General features: G+C 38.7%; 1 protein-coding gene across 6 annotated transcripts in view; it reads left to right on the top strand.

Annotated features, from left to right (window-relative positions):
* Nucleotides 1–19,078, top strand: part of NOVA1 (NOVA alternative splicing regulator 1) — a 129,640-nt gene that overhangs the window by 95,739 nt on the left and 14,823 nt on the right. For all 6 annotated transcript variants that reach the window (XM_073608710.1, XM_073608706.1, XM_073608705.1 and 3 more), the window contains exon 3: nucleotides 17,169–17,335. In XM_073608710.1, the coding sequence (XP_073464811.1) occupies nucleotides 17,255–17,335 (81 nt within the window). In that variant the 5' untranslated portion in view covers nucleotides 17,169–17,254. The remainder of the gene's footprint in view (nucleotides 1–17,168; nucleotides 17,336–19,078) is intronic.

Genomic DNA, 19,078 nt, shown 5'->3' with positions numbered 1-19,078 from the left:
GCCAGTACATATTTATTACTGCTCCATTACACAGCTAAGTGTGGATAGATACATAAATACATGATTCATATGTTAGCGCTGTACTCCCAGTTCTACTATGACCTAGATGCATGATTTATTTAATAATGCAAGTTACTATTATTAATATGAAACTTTGATTGTAATTACAGAATGTATCATATCAGGTATATTACTGACACAAGTCTAAATGACACCAGAAAGATGATAGATTTGAATAAGTGTTCACCACATTGTAGTAGGTATACTTTTGCTTCTCCTGATATTTTAATAAGTCATCTTTACGAGATTCACAAATGACATTAAAGTGGTTCTAAAGCATAAACATTTTTTTAACTTATTCATTCCCTGTTTAGGCATCGGTATTGCCCCCCCCCTCCCCCCCTTTTCTTACCTAAGCTCTCATTTGATCACTTCCATGTCTCATTGGCTCCCTCTGCTGTCAGTCAAAGCCAGTGACGAGGGATCAGGGGCGGGACCAAGTCCCGCTATCTGTGTCAATGAACGCAGCAGTGGGGCTTGGGAGGGGGACCACATGAGTGCTCCCATGGGAAGCGGCTTCCTATTGGGTGCCCTAGCCAGAAAGGAGGAGCCAGGAGCTCTGGCAGGGGACATGAGAAGAGGAGGTTCTGGGCTGCTCTGTCCAATTCTACTGCACAGAGCAGGTAAGTATAGACATGTTTGTTATTTTGTATAAAAAAAAGTCTTTTACAACCACTTTAAATATAAACTGGTCCGAACTGACATAAGCAATACTTGCAGTGCACTTGTATTTTTGTGTCCAGATTCTTAGAATGAGAGTGAAAAATCTGGTTCAGCTGTGCATGGTAGCCAATCAGCTTCTAACTTCAACTTGTTCAATTAAGCTTTGACAAAAAAAACCTGGAAGCAGACTGGTTTCTATGCAGAGCTGCACCAGATTGTGCATTCTCCAGTTTTAGTAAATCTACTCCAAGCTTGTGTACATGTGATACAACCTTCTGTAAATGCTTACTACTCATGGGCTGCTTTGTTACATATATTGAAACCCATGCTACCCCAGTTTGTTGGATCTCAGTGCTATTAGTTTTCAGTGCAGAGTACTCTGAACATGTGCAAAGCCTGCAGCTCATCTAAGCATCCTGAACATTACAGTACCCCTAACAATTATCCCTCCCCGCTCAGAGCTTTAACCTCTGTCCCTAACTCGAAACCCTTTACCTATGCTTAACCCATAACCCCTAAAACCGAACCTAATACCTAAATTAACCTGCTTTGCACAACATCACATTTTACACATAACCCCTCTGCAAATGTTTAGCCTGACCTTCAAACCCAATGAACCCCCATTCACTGATGCTAACAATAACCTAACATGACCTGTAATGTAAACTCTAACACTAAAATTAGCCATTGTTCTTTATACAGACCCATTTCAGTAGAAGCCATGCTGAATTCTCTTAGCTCTCCTGATCTCTGTACTACAGGTACCAGCATAAAGATGCTATTGTGCCCACCAGTGCTGCACCATGCAGGTATAGACTTTTTTTTTGTAATTGATCGATTGCCTAATTGTATGTTTATTTATACCTTCACTTGCTGTGGTCGCAGCATATTTTGCATGGTTTTGCATGTGGCTCAGATCGCTATGGCAAAATCAGGTACACTCTGCCCCCCTATAAGTGCCAAATGTGGCAGTGGAAGGGGGGAGGGTTATCGCACTATTAGGTGATAATGACTAAGCCCCTCCCCTTCATGACATGGACAAAAGGGGGTGGAGCATGGGTGACATGATGCCCCCTCCCCCCCCCCGAAAAAACTTCTGCAGTTGCCCTTGGATACCAGTCTTGTATGGTAGTCACAGTGTTCACAATGCAAAAAAGTGGCAGATTGTCAAAACAATTGTGCTCCTTCTGACGCATTGGTTTCTATACTTGGCTGCTGTGATAAAGCTATCCACCTGAACACACATGAAAATGTTGAGTGGCACTCTATTAAAAAGACCCAGTCACTGATTTAAAAAACGCAGTTTAAAGCATAGAAAAAAAACAAGAATGTTAAATGTTTACTTGCAATGTTTTTCCTTTCAATAAACAATTTTTTATTCATTTGCAATGTGTCTCTGAACAAGCTAAAAAATGTGATTATTTCAGGAAGAGGCTTTTCCCTAGGTGACCCCCCTCCCTTCATGCACATCATAGCCCTCTCCTCTTCTGTGCTGGCCCAGCTCTTCTACGCCTCCCTACAGAAACTGTGAAGAATACTATAGAGGTTTATTTGAGTAACAGCTCTGAGTCTGCTGGGTCTGTTGACATCACATCCAAGATATTGACACCCAGCAGCAGTCTCAGGCATTTTAGAGGCTTTTATGGATAAATAACATTAAAAGTGAAATATGGGATTTGCGATTTTTTGTGAATCATACTTACCTAGCTGGATGCAGCATGGGACCATATGGTCCCGATCCTTTCCACGCCTGGACCGGCTCTATGACGTCAGCCGACAGCGGGCTTCAGCCCACTATCTTCTGAAAAGGGGTCATAGGAGTGCAAAACAAACTGCACTCCTGTGATCCACAGGAGAAGTACAGCCAAATGAGCTTTGGCTGTACTTCCCTGTTAACCACAAAAATAATATTTTCGAAGATTTCTGTTGAAATGAATGGCCTGGCAGCAGGGTCTTTTTAATATCCTGGTGTCCCGTGGGCACCCACTTTGTGCTAACCTTTTTTCCAGGGGGTTCATAGTGAGTGCAAAACCTTGCACCACATCATACATCTGTGGAAGGTGTATGCACTGTCTTTCCCACTGGTAGAAGTGAGAGTTCTTGCATGTGGACAAAGTTCTTTGGGTACAATAGATTGTCTTCATAACTTCTAGATTTTACTGGATGACTTATTATGCATAGTTTTAGTTTCAATAAATGTTTAATGAACATTTTTCCAAGCAATACAAGAACAACAACATGTCAGGCTAAATCCCTAGACAAGGTATGTAACACGTTAATCTGCACATTCAAAATTCTTGCATTTGGAGTCAGAGAAAGTGCATGTATAAAATGTTGTACTGGCACATTAGGGGTGCTATGGTCCATCAGAATAAAACATCAGGTCCGTCTACTGATATAGGCTCAAATCTGCCCTTCCAGGTAGTTAAACCAACCCTGCTGCAATTCAAAACCAAATGAAGCATTTCATATACGCAACTTAGAAGGATGGGGATTATTACAAAAAAGTAGACAAAGCCAAGAAAATGGTTAAGCAGCGGTGAAAGTCCGGAGGGGGAAAGGACCCAGTGCTACAATTCCTTTAGCATGTACATTTTCAAATGAGGAGCAGTCACTCCTCTGGGGAGTTTGTACGCTATACATCTATAGCTCACAGATAGAATCCCATTCATCAACATCCAGGCCAGGCAATACTGAAACGCAGCAAAACAGAACAGAACGAAACAGAAATAGGGCCTTTCCAAGCTATATCAAGGTTTGTTTGAAATGAAATGTGAATAAAAAACTGCTCCTCCAGAAGAACATGAGGATTTGTGCAGAGCATTGTTTATCATATGACCCAACCTTTTCCTAATGCTCTGGCCCAAAATTGAGGATATTTTCCTGGATCGAAAACATAGGTTCTGGAAATTAGGTTCACGTAGATTCACTTTATACTGTATGCTTAGGTGCCCATTCACACCAGATATTTTGGAGGCAGCCTTGCTCAATGCAGTCCCAACACATAAACAAATCACCCATATCACTTAAATTATTTCAGAAGCTTCATTTGGAGAAGTTTTTCTTCACAGCTGTAGAATAGGGTTTTTACAAATGATGTAATAGCTCACCTGTGCTATATTGGCACCATAAAGGCCAATTCCAGCCTGCCCCTATGCACTCACAAAAGTGAGTTCAGTAATGTTGTCATTTAACCTGGAAGAAGACAAAGAGATTAGCATTGCCCTGAGAGCTCATTTTCTTGTTTATAATTGCATGACTACTGAATAAAAAATGGAATTGGACTTTACCTGTGGTAAGTAGAGATAAAGCTGCATTGGTGGGTACTTACTGATGACTATTCTGGGTTTCTGGTTATTATGTCCCCTTTAGAGTCTACCTTCTGAGGTCTCAGCACTCCACAAAGAGATCATTTATTTTTTTTTTTTTTTATACATCCCTTCTTTTATTTTATACATGGAGCTGTGAGTCTAAGTGAACACCACAGTTTTATAAATGCTCTGTTGGCCTGCAGTCTGATACAGTGACTTCTTTGTTGGTGATCATTACAAATAATCTTGTCATGAATAAACATTTCCGTACAACCTCCTCTGTAATATGTGATCTGAAACAAACAATGATTGTTCTTCACTGAGTACATTATACTAATGCAAATGCTTAATTTTGTTGGTTGGATTAAATGTGTGTATACATTATGTGTTGTTGAACTTTAAGAGGTAATATGAATGAATAAACGGGCATTTTTATAATACTACTTTCTACTGTGTGCATGTAACATCTCTCTTACACTGGGATGTGTAGTAATTCCAGTGACAGTAGAGAAGACATGTAAAAAAACAGTGTTGTCCAAAGTAACCCCTTAGATTCCACATGTCTTTTTTTTTTGTACAACAGAGCAGAGATTATTTATGGCACTTTGTGCATTTTTGCTGATAACTTGTCGAGTTGTAGTTAAGAACTAATGCTCCTCCACCAACCAACACCAAACATACCCGGAAAGTCTAAATCTGATTGGTGCTTGTTAAGAAATAACTCTGGTTCTTAGCAAAAACACTTTCGTACATGGGGTTGATTTACTAAAACTGGAGTGCAAAATCTGGTGCAGCGCTGCATAGAAATCAAGCAGCTTCCATTTTTTGTCAAAGCTTAATTGAACAAGCTGAAGTTAGAAGCTGATTGGCTACCATGCATAGCTGCACCAGATTTTGCACTCTCCAGTTTTAATAAATCAACCCTATGGTGCCTGTATAATTATTTCACACATATGCCTGCATACCAGCATTTTTTTAATAGAACATTTTGCATTTTTTACATTAATCCACATTATGCTGGCACACTGACTTCAATGGCAGACTTATATAAATGCACAATACACTTAATGCTGTGGATTTTAGAACACTTTGCACCATTTTGCTGTTCTTAAATATTCCTATTGCACGTTAGATAACACATGAACAAAACATTATTTAAAACATTAGATAAGGCACTTTAAAAGTGCACATAAACCCAGGTTAAGCTACACCCAGTAACCCACCCTCGTTATACATGTACATTACTGCATGCACATAGGTGTAAAATGGACCCTAATGTGGACAGAGGAGATACTCTTCATTCCAACATCAGCTGCTGAAAAGCTAAATATCTTGTCTTTCTCACAGTTAAAAAAAAAAAATATATATATATATATATATATATATATATATATATATATATATATATATATATATATATATATATATATATATATATATATATCCATATATAAACTAGTAATTGAAAAATCCAGTATGTCGGTTGTTTACCTATTATCATTTACAGTTAGTGTTAAAGGTTCCTTTGAATTTTTAAGCTTAGGACATTTTCTCTCAGGTTACTAGATAAATATATAATCCCCGTTATACATGTACATCACCCCACATGCACATAGATGTAAAATGGACCTTAATGTGGACAGAGCAGACCTTCTTCATTCCACCTGCTGCTAAACATCTGTCTTAAAAAAATAAAAATTATATATATATATAGATATATCTATATATATATATAGATATATCTATATATATATAGATATATCTATATATAGAGATATATCTATATATATATATATCTCTATATATAGATACTATATATCTAGATATAGATATATCTATATATATATCTATATAGATATATATAGATATCTATATATAGATCTATATATAGTATAAATGTAATTCAGTATGTCAGTTTACCTATTATCATTTGCAGTTAGTATTAAAGGCTGAATTTATTATGCTTATGGCATTTTCTTTCCGTTTATCAGATAAATATATTAATGTGTTTTACCACCCTCTAGTGGTGAAAGATATGAATGTCACACATCTTTAATTCTAGACAACACATCCTAAGAGGAAACCAATAATAACATATTTTATTCACCAGCATTCTGTACATGCAGAGTGTAGATGTTATAGAGAAAAAAAAAAAGTACCACTGCAGATTAGTATAAAACATATTTATTATTTTAGGCTAAGAAATATTTACAAAATTCTTTAATAAAGCACACAGAAACATAGTCTGGCTTTTCAATGTAACTACCCATAAAAACAATAATGCCCCGTACACACGGTCGGATTTTCCAATGGAAAATGTCCGATCGGAGCGTGTTGTCGGAAATTCCGACCGTGTGTGGGCTCCATCGGACATTTTCCATCGGATTTTCCGACACACAAAGTTGGAGAGCAGGAGATAAAATTTTCCGACAACAAAATCCGTTGTCGGAAATTCCGATCGTGTGTACACAAATCCGACGGACAAAGTGCCATGCATGCTCAGAATTAATAAAGAGATGAAAGCTATTGGCCACTGCCCCGTTTATAGTCCCGACGTACGTGTTTTACATCACCGCGTTTAGAACGATCGGATTTTCCGACAACTTTGTGTGACCGTGTGTATGCAAGACAAGTTTGAGCCAACATCCGTCGGAAAAAATCCTAGGATTTTGTTGTCGGAATGTCCGAACAAAGTCCGACCGTGTGTACGCCCTATAAGGGAATCTACTCTTTAAAAAACTGATCTGTCCTCGATCCATGATCTGTGGAGAATATGGATACATACTGTACATATTAGTTTGCTAATCGTGTTAATAACAATAAAAATTTGTATAGACTGAAGTTATAGGAAATTGTCTTTACAGCACATCTCTGCAAGCAAGAGAATAAAAACCAGAGTATTATTTGCTGTGGCTGGAAGTACTAAACTTGTTCAATTAAGCCCGGCTTTATCAATGGCCATCTGTGCTTTTTAGTAAACAAACAGTGCCTCAGCCATATTTTCGCATCATCTTTTAACATATAAATGTAAAAAGATATTTTCCTCCTACGGTTTGATGTGTAATAAAAGCAACCCTCTGTCTCAGGAAGAGAATTTATTTGCAGCCAGCAACACTGTTTAATGCTCCTTGTCTATAGAGAAATAAATGATCTTTTATAAGTTATTAATATGTATCCCAGTAGCATCTCCTTAATTTGTGTCCTAGCATTCAAGGGTGGCATATGCTTAATCCCACAAAAAATAATACTTGCCCCCTAGATCTGGGATTAACAAGGCATTTGGCAGATTATAGCAGCAGGAATCAAAGTATGGAAAGGGGTTTAAACCAGTAGGGTTTAATGTGTTGCGTCTGTAGTATGACACTGTAACCCCTTCACTTCTCCAATAATACATACTGAAAAGTCTTTACAGATACAGTTTGGGTTTTGGTTGTATGTACAGTTTATGTAACTGAATAAGTCTTTTGCCAGTGCTCTAGTAGATCACCAAAGACTTTATAGCTACTAATATTTATTGCAAAGCCAATCAAGTGCTTTCACACGATGCTATGCAACATGTGATATGCTAGAATGCAAACATGCAAAGCTTTTACACAATAATAGGGACCCTTAAAAAAAACAAAAAACAAAAAAAACTGTTATTTTCAGCTGAGCCCAATGGGATTAAGCATTAATAATATTCAGGGTTTATAAAGCCTCACCAGTCTCTACAGCACTTGCTTAAACTCAATATTATTTGCTTTTCAGCAGATTTACCATCCTTATGCAAATGTCTTCAACGCACACACCATCACCATAAATATGGGACCTCCCCAATAAAACTGAAGCAACTGATCATGTGTTTCATGTGTTGAAATAGTCTTACTATTTTAGGTTAACAAATGAAATCTAAAATGTTATTGGTTGTTGTGAGCTTTTTTTGTCACTTTTCCTTGCCTGCAGTATTTACATGTATATAAGGTTTTGTGAGTTATTCTTGCACTAAAGGAAAGGTAATATAAGTTGGAGGAAAGAAAAAGTCTGCCACTTAGGAAGAAAAACCGACTCTCTCTATGTAACCTGTATTAGAAAACCATCAGCTAAAATTGAATTGGTTGTTAGGGGCACCTTCTCTTTCCTTTCACATAGTTTTATATCCTATTCATTTCAATATTTCTTTATCAGTGCAAGCTACATACATATTAATGTGTATACAGCTTTGCAGATTTGTGCTTCAGGGTCTTCTTTGCACAGAAAATGTAAAAAGATCTTTATCCGGTCGTTAGATTTCAGGATCTTACAGGAAGGAGTTTATCATTTGCCCTGAAAATCTCTCCTTGTGCGGTGAGTGGTGTCTGGTGGTTGGGGGTGCACGATAAATACAGTTTTCACCCAGTGACAGTCACACACTAGCAATTAGCCACTCTGAACAATTAGCACATTCCATTTGCCTGCTAATTATTACAATTAGCCCTCAGTCTTTAAGTGATTGGGGCAACACATTAAGATTTCATTTTATTTGTCTTTAAACATTAAGAAACCGTATTGGCACCCATGAGCTCATAGGCACAGTGCAGCTAAAGGCAGCTAAAGGCAGTCAGCGTTGGTACTGAGGCAGCTGCTTGTCTCACTGAGATCACATGGGGCGTTCTTGCTGCAGGATAGAGTGAAAACATGTACTTAATGTCCTTTTCTTTAGGCAATAAATGGGGAGCTGGCAGCTCTGTGCAGGTTATAAAAAGTTATGTTTGTCGAGGCTTAGTGGGAAGAAGGTTGCCAGACCACAGAAATCACTAAGAACAACTTGAATTAGCTGCTTTACCAATTTCTCATCTGCCATGAACTTTCTGAGCTGTAGTTAATTCAAAGTTTTACGCAAATATATAAATTCAGGATAATGAGCTCAATATATAATGAGCTAACCTTTATCTCCTATTCAGTGTGACAGGTTGTGACATTACTGTGTTATACATTACACCGATAATCCAATGTTTTCACATTCAGGTTTTCTGATTTATCTTTTGTGAATGTATTCTGTGTCCTGAGGCAGGTCCCTAGCAGATCAGATGTTTCTTTCTGTCTACTAGGTTCGTTTGGGATCTACATGTCTATGGGATGCTAAACCACTAGTAAACTCTTAGGCAGGGTTCCAAACAAATTGTTCATTGACACCTGCGGTCCCTTTGTCAGCAAAAGGTTTTGTATATTGAGCACTCTTTTATCGAGGCATCTGCAAAAAAAGAACAGGGACATAAATATAAGAGATACAAAATTTTCTGTCATAGACACTTTAAAAAATAAAACCTATTGGGAAAAGGCCCTTGCACATCAACACAATTATAAAAGGGTAACACATGGAAACTGCATTATGCTTTAAAAAAGGAGTTACTCCAATAAGATAAGATAAGAATTGTTCAAACCATTACCAAGTTTTTAGAAGGCTGGATGAACAAAAGCTGGTGATCTCCACCTGTGTTTTGAAAACTGACCTCCATAGGGCAACCAGAAAGGATGAACTACACTCAGGTAAGCTCTAACGAACAAGGCCCTCTGATCCCTCCTGTATTGAGTTGTATGGTAACTGTACTGTCTGCCCTCACCTTGTAAAGTGCTGTGCAAACTGTTGGCGCTATATAAATCCTGTAAAATAATAATTCTAAATCCATCTATTCATTTTTGTACAAATTAATATTGAAGGCCCTCCATCTCCCAGGTTCTGGTTTCTTGACTATCCTTTCCCATCTAGAAAGCATTAGCTCTCCAATACTTTATGTTTTTGTGCTTAAGAGTGCAAATGGCATCTATCGAAGCACATGTTTTACCCTACTGGGTTGCCCAAGTTAGGTCCTTCTTTTTCTGGAGTAAATTATACCTTTCTTGTGCACTAAAAAATGTGTTTTTACATTTTTTAAATGCTATCAGCAACCTAAATTTTTCGGTGCACTCATGAGAACTACTTGCTGTCATGGACCTATTCTCTTGTCCACAGCAGCGAGGGCAGGAGAAATGATAAAGCATATGCAAATCACTACTTGTAGAATAATATGCAGAAAAACAAAGATGACGCCTAACTGCAAAAGTGCTACTTACACACAGGTTTTTATCCTCTTCCTATGCAGCTGCATTGCCACAAAGAGCAGTGATTAGAAATTTACTGTGGCAGAATTGTAAGGTAGGAATATTCAAAATGGCATTTATATTTGCTTCCTATTTGGCACATTTTGGAGACTTCCATTGGGCTTTAAAGAAAACATCAGCATTATCCATGGTTTGAATTAATTCATGGCTGCTTAGGCATGGTTGCCATGGAGGTCCTCATAGTAAAATGTAACTAAGGGTGAAGAATTTCTGCTGTTTTTCCATAGTAGACCAATTGGCATGTAACTGTCATTGACACAGGACAGAAAAAATATAAATGCAAAACGTGATTACTATGAGCAACACCTCCACCTGTTGTATTTTTATGCTACACTGTACAAAAAGCTCTGCGTCCTTCAATATTTTATTCTGGATAATGGGGTAACCACAGTGACATGGTATCGAGGGGCTGATTATAGCACATCTAAATAAAGGACAATACAAGCAGTGGCCTAATAAAGTCTTCTCGGTTTTTAAATCACAATTGGTATTTATATGGAATATGTCGTTTAGAAAAAGTATATCCATGAAATGCACTTTATTCATTTTTTAGACAGCTGAGGGCCATAGTGACATCTTACAGAGCCATGGTAGTAGCCTTCCTGAAAACTTTCTTTCAGTTTTTATATCTTTAACTTACCTCATTTGGGTTATTCTAGTAATTACTTTGTTATTGCAATTATTATATGATCTTGGCATCAAAAAGGAGAGCGAGGTTTGTGTGTCCGCAGGAAGATGTTGTGCCTTTTTCTGATTTATACTATGGTCCGGGAGGCACTTATCACAGCAATTTTTTTCCCTTACTTTATCTGAGCACGTCTCCGCAGCATTATAATACAGTGCTCTGTCCTGTCAGCTCACTAACCATGATGAAGGACCCTGCTGTTCCTTTTAGACACTAATGAAGCCTGAAAGCTTTTAAACATGACAAAATTTTCCTTGAGTTTGTTGATTTACGGTTTTTATTTTTATTACCGGTGGTAACCACAGCTCTGCCAGCGTGGCGGGTGTGTGGATCACCGCTGAGAATTGCTGTGCCACTTTATGGCAACAAAAAGCACTAAAATAAAGGGAGATAATTCTTCTTCTACTCACTGACTATTTTCCAGCAAAAGATATTGATTGTATTTGTCAGTCTAGCAATAAGAGGGCATTCATAAATTTATAATGCCTGTCCGACAGGTACTGCAAGGAGGATTTTTGAGAATTGTTATTTTTGAGAATTTTTTTCTTAGATAAGTTATAATAAACAGTAGTTTTCAATGGCTGGGTAGCACATGCAACAGAGAGAGCAACGAGTATATTTATCTAAAGGCAGACATTTTGTTGTACATGCCCTTTTCCAACTCTGCAATGTTCTCACTTGTTGCCCACCAGTAAGATTTCCATACTGCACAGAAATGAGTAAAACCCAAAGAACTATTTGCTGGTTTATAGAGTCCTGTAAAGGAAAAAAACAGCTGTTGTGTGGTATCTAAATCAACCTTTGAGAAATCTGTGTCACATTAGCCCCTCTGATTGGGTACGACACCTCACTGCTCTTTGCACTTTGCTAAAGACACATTGGGGGACATTTACTAAAACTGGAGTGTGCAAAATCTGGTACAGCTCTGCATAGAAACTAATCAGCTTCCATGTTTTATTGTCAAAGCTTAAATAAACAAACTGAAGATAGAAGCTGAGTGGCTAACAGCTGCACCAGATTCTGAGTGCTCTAGTTTTAGTAAATCTGCCCCATTACACCCCAAAACTAATATTTCAGTTGGCAGGTGGAATTACATATCTAATGGATCTCCACAGTGGAGCGCCCTTCTGTCCCATGCCACATTTCACATTACATGTAGAGGAAGGAGGAAGTCTCCCTCCTTCTTTTTCTTTTTTTTTTGAAGCTCCCAACTAGGGTAGCAGTCATAGGTGGGCAAATATCTGGCCACCACAATCTCTAGGATATATACAGAGTATATATATATATATATATATATATATATATATATATATATATATATATGTGTGTAGCAATAACTCTTGGTGGAGCTGCTGGTTTTTGAGCGGGCTGTTACCTTCACTCTCGATACCTCTGTTTCACCGCCCCCGGGTCTAGGGTTCCGTTGAGTTTACCTCTGGACGATATAAGCACCAACATTTGAGTACGTTTTCAATGCTTTATTGAACCAAATAACGAAGAAGTAGCAGGAAAGAGGCAGGAGGAAAACTGCAGGGAAGCTCAAATACCTTTCTTTAGGTTTCTTTAGAACATCCTTTAAAGTTGACTACTGTAATTGAATCCAATCCCCTTTTTGTAGGACCAGATCTTTGCTCGCCTGGATAGGCCTCTCTCACTTGCCTAGCAGCCAGTACGTAGCATGAACAAAAGTCTCTGCCACAGACTTGCTTGAAATAAACCCGTACGATGCTCTGCCACAGGATGTATTGGTTCACGATGAATGTCAGACACAGTACCTGGACCTTTAAGCCAACCCGGCAGTACCATGCAATAAGACTACTTTAGGATACGTCCTCCAACCGAGTCACCAGGCCCCTCTCCAGACCAGCACTCTGCATGATCCTTCCATGACGGGTCCTCCCCTGGGAGCTTCTCGGTTGTCCAGCTTCTTCACTCTGGATAGATAGCTCAGGACCATTCCTCGGCTGTTGTGGTAGGCCCCAGACAGGCTTCTGGGCCCACCCACGTGCCGCAGCGACGCGGGCCTCCGGAACGGAGGACAACGAGGTGGTACTCTAACACATACCTGTCAGCCAGGAGGGCCAGCAGGTGGCTGAAAACGAACCCCTAAACATGGCGTCTGTCCCATAAATACCCTCTCCCAGAATGCAACTCGGAGGACCACATCCACCGAGTTGTCTCTGGGACAGAGGAGCACTCATCCGCTTTAACACGTTGCTTTTCCAACACCCGCCGATGGTGACAACGACACCCACCGGCACAATGTGGAACCACACGCAACGTCAGCCAAGCTGGAACAGAGGCAAATCTAACTTCCTATAACGAGTAATTCACTAAATTTACCTATCAGATGGTAGATCATAAATCTACCAGCGCTACACATATATACATATATATATATATATATATATATATATATATATATATATATATATATATATATATATATATGGTAAGATGCTTAAATGAAGCCATTACTTGTCTACATGTATGAACCATGATTTATTTACATACACTTATAACACATATCAAGCAGTCCTGTTATCCATAAAGCATTGTCCTAGTCTATCAATATGTGGGTAAAACCTTATCCAGTCATCTAATTCTTCTGTACCTGCCATAGAAAAACAAGAACTGCCCCACTCATCTTTCAGTGTCTCCAGTCAAAATTGCAGAAGTTAGAATAGCCATGTGAATTACCTTAAAATATAATCTAATCTAAATTAATTCTTGTACAAATATTTTATTGGTACAATACAGTACAATACATCAAAAGAGTTGTACAATTATAAAAAAGAAAGTCATAAACATACAGCAGTCTGTATGAAAACAACAGGCGATAACATTACCTTCAAGTATATGGAGCGGTAGGGCTTAGGGAGCCTCTATCATATTAAAGCCAGGCCTCTAGTTTAGAAGGTCAATGAAGGACCGCAGGAGGGGTTAAAATTTAGGTAACAGTAAGTAAACTGGTCCTGCGAACATGCATAATAAATTGTTCAGAGGAACTCCTCTGTATAGAGTACCCAGGGTCTAGTGTGGCCCTGTCCCCAAGGCAAATTTTAAATTATACCTCAGAAAGAAGGTTGTGGGTGGATACATCACTTCTTCCATGCCACTGGCTTTGAAAAAGAAATGAAAAATATAAAGAGAAAGAGGGAAGCTTGTGTCCCGTGATACTTGGGTCACAAAACAGGGGGGCTGTGTAGACCCCATGGTGGAAAGCGAGATGGAGATAAGAAGTTATAAAAGTAATCCTGAAGAGCAGGGGGGAGAACGGGGGTTAGAGAAACATTAGATTGGAAGGGTGGGGGTAAAGGGGGGTTCCTTAGGCAGAGGAACTCATTCCCTACGACCATGTGTATATGTTAGTCTTGGGTGGGAGGGGAGTAGTATCACCACAAGGGTAGTATGAAAGAGTCATCTAGGTCTGGGGGCGAAAAGTGGGTATGTAGAAAAAAGAAAGGAAGGCGCGTCTGATGCATGAAATATAGTAAAGAGTTTATTCCAATAAACAAATGAGTTAATACAGGGGTGGATACTACGTATTCAAAATTAAAATAGTAATAATACTAGCTAACGACAATGTTGTCACTAGATGGATTGACATAAAATAATACCCATACAAAGGTTAAAATGAGATGAATACTTTGCTAACACGTTTCGAGGGTTTTCCTCTTCATCAGAGCCTTGGTCTGCGTGTTATAATAGAGAGACAACTGGATGGGTGGTATAACTCTAGTTGAGTGCTCTAACCATATGAGTGAAATATCCTTTACGTTTGGGATTTATCTTTCCACATCGCAGTGTTCTCAGCACCATGGGGGGGATGAACTCAAATGCAATTGTCCGTAGTTTGTTTTTATTGGTCAGGAAGACCTAGTAATTAGTTCAGGTGTCTCAGCCAGTGATCCATGCCTGGAAGTCCAAGTCTTTGCTGGGCTAATGTGGCAATTCACCTGTCTAGGTGCTGTGCAGAGTCTACTGCTAAGTTGCAGCTATGAAGCACTCAGTGTCGTTAGCGCTCATCGGCAAAAAGTGGGTGAGTCAAGGCCTCCAGAGTCTTTACTAGATGGGCACTTTGTCTAGTATGACTGCTTCAGTCTTGCCGTGGATCATGGCTTGGGTGATTCTATGTTTCATAGACAGTATACATAAGGAGGTGGATATCCATGCTTTAGGTATGGTTTGTTTAGCTGCTGTTGTGACAAATAGGAAAAGTTTAAACTGACGGTAGGTTAAAGCCTGTGGCTTGTTGTTCAGGAGTGCTACCGCAGGGTCTGGTGTCAGGGGCGAACCAAACAAAGTTGATAGGATCCCAAACACCTCAACCCAGAAGGTAAAACAACAGGGCATTCCCACCAAATGTGTACATGGGTGCCTGGTGTGTCATAGCCGCGGAAGCAATCTGAATTAATTCATGTTGCTTTCTAGTAGATGCTGACGTGTTGTTGGGGGGGGCAGAGCCTTTTGTCACATAATTCTGCAAATCTTTATCTTTGTATGTAAAAGACAGATAGGAGCTTCTGGATTGACAATACCTAGCCTGCCTGTTCACATAAGTGAGAAGCGGGGGTACGTAGGATGCCACATTTTTTTTGGGCATCAAGCTTAATTTAAACAGTGGGGTTGTCTGGAGTATGACAGCAATGCCTGAATGCAAAATAGGATCTGAAACTACAGTCAATATTTAGATTGGGCAGATGGCCAAAGGATTGTTCTCTGCTATCAAATCCAGTGCTTTAATATCCACATTATTTACAGCAATTAATATTGCTAGCAGCATCAATCAAGGGCACTATCCAGGCACTATCCTTTGATTAGTAACACTGATACACTGCAGTGTGCCTACCTGTACATAAGAGGTATTGCATTTCACAAAACCCGCTGATATGTGCTTTCATTTTCCTTGAAACACTCAGTTATTTGAACAATTGTTAGTTCAAGTTAGTTGATGTCTAGTGTTTAATAACCCAGATGAAATTTGTATTTTTAGTAATGTAAAGTGCAGGTGACATTCTTCTACTTATATCTAGTTCCTTTGGGTTAAATCTCATCATGATTGCTCTTTGTGCAGGCTAAATAGGCTCAATTGTCTAAATGCCTTTATTATATTTCCATGCTTTTTGCTTTGAAACCTGTAACTGAAAAAATAAAGATGAATATATGAAAAAAGTCCAATATATATATATATATATATATATATATATATATATATATATATATATATACACACACAGTAATAATAGCAGATCATGTAGTGAAGCTTTGACATGTACATTTATGGATACAATTCCACAGAAACAGAATGGCTGGGTAAGGCAGTATACTGTTTAGTCCTGATATTGCCGACAACCTTTCCAAGGCTGTGTGACCATTATTTAAACTCCAGATAGTCTGTGAAAAATTCAGAATGCCCTGGGGGGATATATAACCTCCTTTTCTGGTTATCCTTTCGTTAAGAGACTATTTAATATTTCAACACAACCTTTATAAAGATAGATCAATCTATTTCATCTTTCAATATGTATATCCATATTGTCATTAATTATCCGCAAAGGAAAAAAAGATGTCAGGAGGGCAAGAAGAAAATAACTTAATATCGATGGTCAGTAGCATTTTTTTCAATGGATACAACTTGTGACCAGAATTGGCATTATAGAGTGCAGAAATTAAAAAACCTATTCCTTTACCACTACTTTCATTTATACATTTATATTGTAATGCGTTTTCTTCCATTGTTTTATTTCAATTCAGCTTTGTACATTCAATGCAGTGCTTCCCTTTTACTGCTTAACGTATCTAAAGCCAAAACTTTATTTTTAGTTTTGCTCATTTTAGGGTCCTATTTGGGAGAATTGCCTTTACTTCTGGTGGCAACTCAAAATTTTGAGTATTTCCATCCTTTCATTCTTGGTAACAAAGGTAACTAAGACACAGAGAGAGAGTGATTTTTTCCCAACAGGGACACAGACAGCAATACTCAACAAGGGTTCTAACCTTTCCCCACGCTATCTATAACTAGAAAAATGCTGGCTTTAGACATACTTGAAAAGGCCATTTCAGCAAGGACAAAGTACAGCAGTAATAATTGGGAGGAGGGGGGCTTATTTATGAAAACTGTAAAACTGTGGCTGAAGTAAAGCATTTCATCAAAAGAACCAAATGCATATTTTGCTACTGATTGTAACAGTGAAACCGGCTTGTTTGCCATCGGAAACTAGAAAAAGAGATCTGTAGTATCACATTCAAATGTTTTTTTAATATGCACTACATGCTGCTGTAATGATATGAAAGATATTTTCAAGGCATGTATCTTTCTATCTTTTCAGGTACCACAGAGAGGGTCTGTCTGATCCAGGGCACCGTTGAAGCTCTCAATGCCGTCCATGGGTTCATCGCAGAGAAGATACGAGAAATGCCACAGAACGTGGCCAAGACCGAGCCAGTTAGCATCCTGCAGCCACAAACAACAGTCAATCCTGATCGCATTAAACAAGTATGTGTTCTGTGCCCCTTCATTGTTATTGAGAATTTGAGCTCTAGCGCACAGAGCGAGCTAACACAGGAATGGATGAAATCGTATTAGAGCCAAGTAAAGATGTTTGCAGTTCAGACACCTATATTTATCCAGTCCTAAGTTAACTGATTCAATAAAGAACCAATCCACACTATACTCATATTTCAGTTTTTGGTAGATGATGGAGAGTAAAACAACATGAAAATTTGTTAATTTGTTATCTCTGGGACGTTGGCAAGATCTTTGAATGTGAGTGTCTGCACAACTTTCATGGCTTTTATCAGTACAAAATCTCCATGCTGGAGTATCCAAGACATTTAAGAAGCTGTGGGATGACTCAGCCATTCAAGCACTGCTTATAATTAAAATATCACTTTTAGATTCACTGACTTTAACAGAGTACAAATAGTGGGCTGATTGGATATGGGTGTTTATTCTGTAGCACTCCTCTGGCTGAGCTGTGGTGTTCTGTTGGCATTTAATAACAAACATTGTAAACACAATGAATCAGAAAAATTGATTTCTAGCCCTGAGGATGGCCATACTGGCTGGCCATATGGTAATTCAGGGCATTAAATGACAAAAGCTTGCTTCTGAAGCCTTTATTTTGCATAACCCTGAATAACTGTATGCATGCCCTGTGTTGTGGTCATAGGGGTCACTGACTCTCTCCTAAGTCCACTTACATTGTGAAAGTGCTGATTAACAGCAATGCAAAGCAGCAAAGCTCAGCTAGAACTTGCAATAGTGAAGACTAAATGTCCATATACAAAAGCCCCTCTAACTCTTTAGTCTTCAAGAGACACTTGTGTGCCACTATTTTGTCACTGTTCATCTACTTTCAACTAACAGGATTAATGGGAAAAAAATTTGTTCTGAAATAAAGAATACAGTATACTATAACACATGCAGGGAACATTGATAAAACATATTGAACAGATCTGATCAGAGAAATGATGCATTTATGGTATCATTTTGATAAGATGTTTTCTGTTGGTATGTTAGACATCCCTTTCACAATCTAACTGAGGGCACACCACTAGTTTTGTGGTTTTGAATGTCACAGTTAGAGCTTATCACTCAGCACTGAGAATGTGCAAATTATTATTTTGTACAATTGTTTTGCAACTCCACAAGTCAGGTTTCCCCACACTGTTAAATGGCTGGTTTTCCTAGAAGAATTAGGTTCTCCAGTAATGCACACAAACAATATTTGGTTGTTGTTATACGGGACAACCAGTAGCAGCAAAAAGTGGTCACTTTTCTACTTAAGATACTCATAGCTGTCAGTTAAAATGCTGGGGCAGCTGGCAACAAAAAGGGTCTACTGTATAAAAGGATATACTTTAAGTGAATCCATATTTTGCTCATTTAGGGCAAAGTTACATGTTTACTTGATAGACCACCCCAACCCTTCCTTTCCTGCTGATACTGTACTTACCTTTCCTACATTCCCCCACCAACTCTTCACCTACCAGAGCCAAGTGAACTACCTGGTAACTTGGAGTATGCAGGATCAATCTCTACCCAGGTAAACATGGGGCATACATTTTTCACTTTACTCCTCTGGATGTGTAGGGCGGGGGTAGAGGGTGTGGGAAGGTAAGTATCAGCAGTAAGGGTTCAATGTGTTAACTAATCCCTGCTTACCATTAACAGGCAATAGAAAGCTTCACATTAAAGGCAGTTTAATAAAGGAACACGGATATCACTATCTGCACT

The sequence above is a fragment of the Aquarana catesbeiana genome, linkage group LG13 (assembly GCF_042186555.1).
Source record: "Aquarana catesbeiana isolate 2022-GZ linkage group LG13, ASM4218655v1, whole genome shotgun sequence".
Taxonomy (NCBI): domain Eukaryota; kingdom Metazoa; phylum Chordata; class Amphibia; order Anura; family Ranidae; genus Aquarana; species Aquarana catesbeiana.
This window is presented reverse-complemented; position numbering and strand designations above follow the sequence as displayed.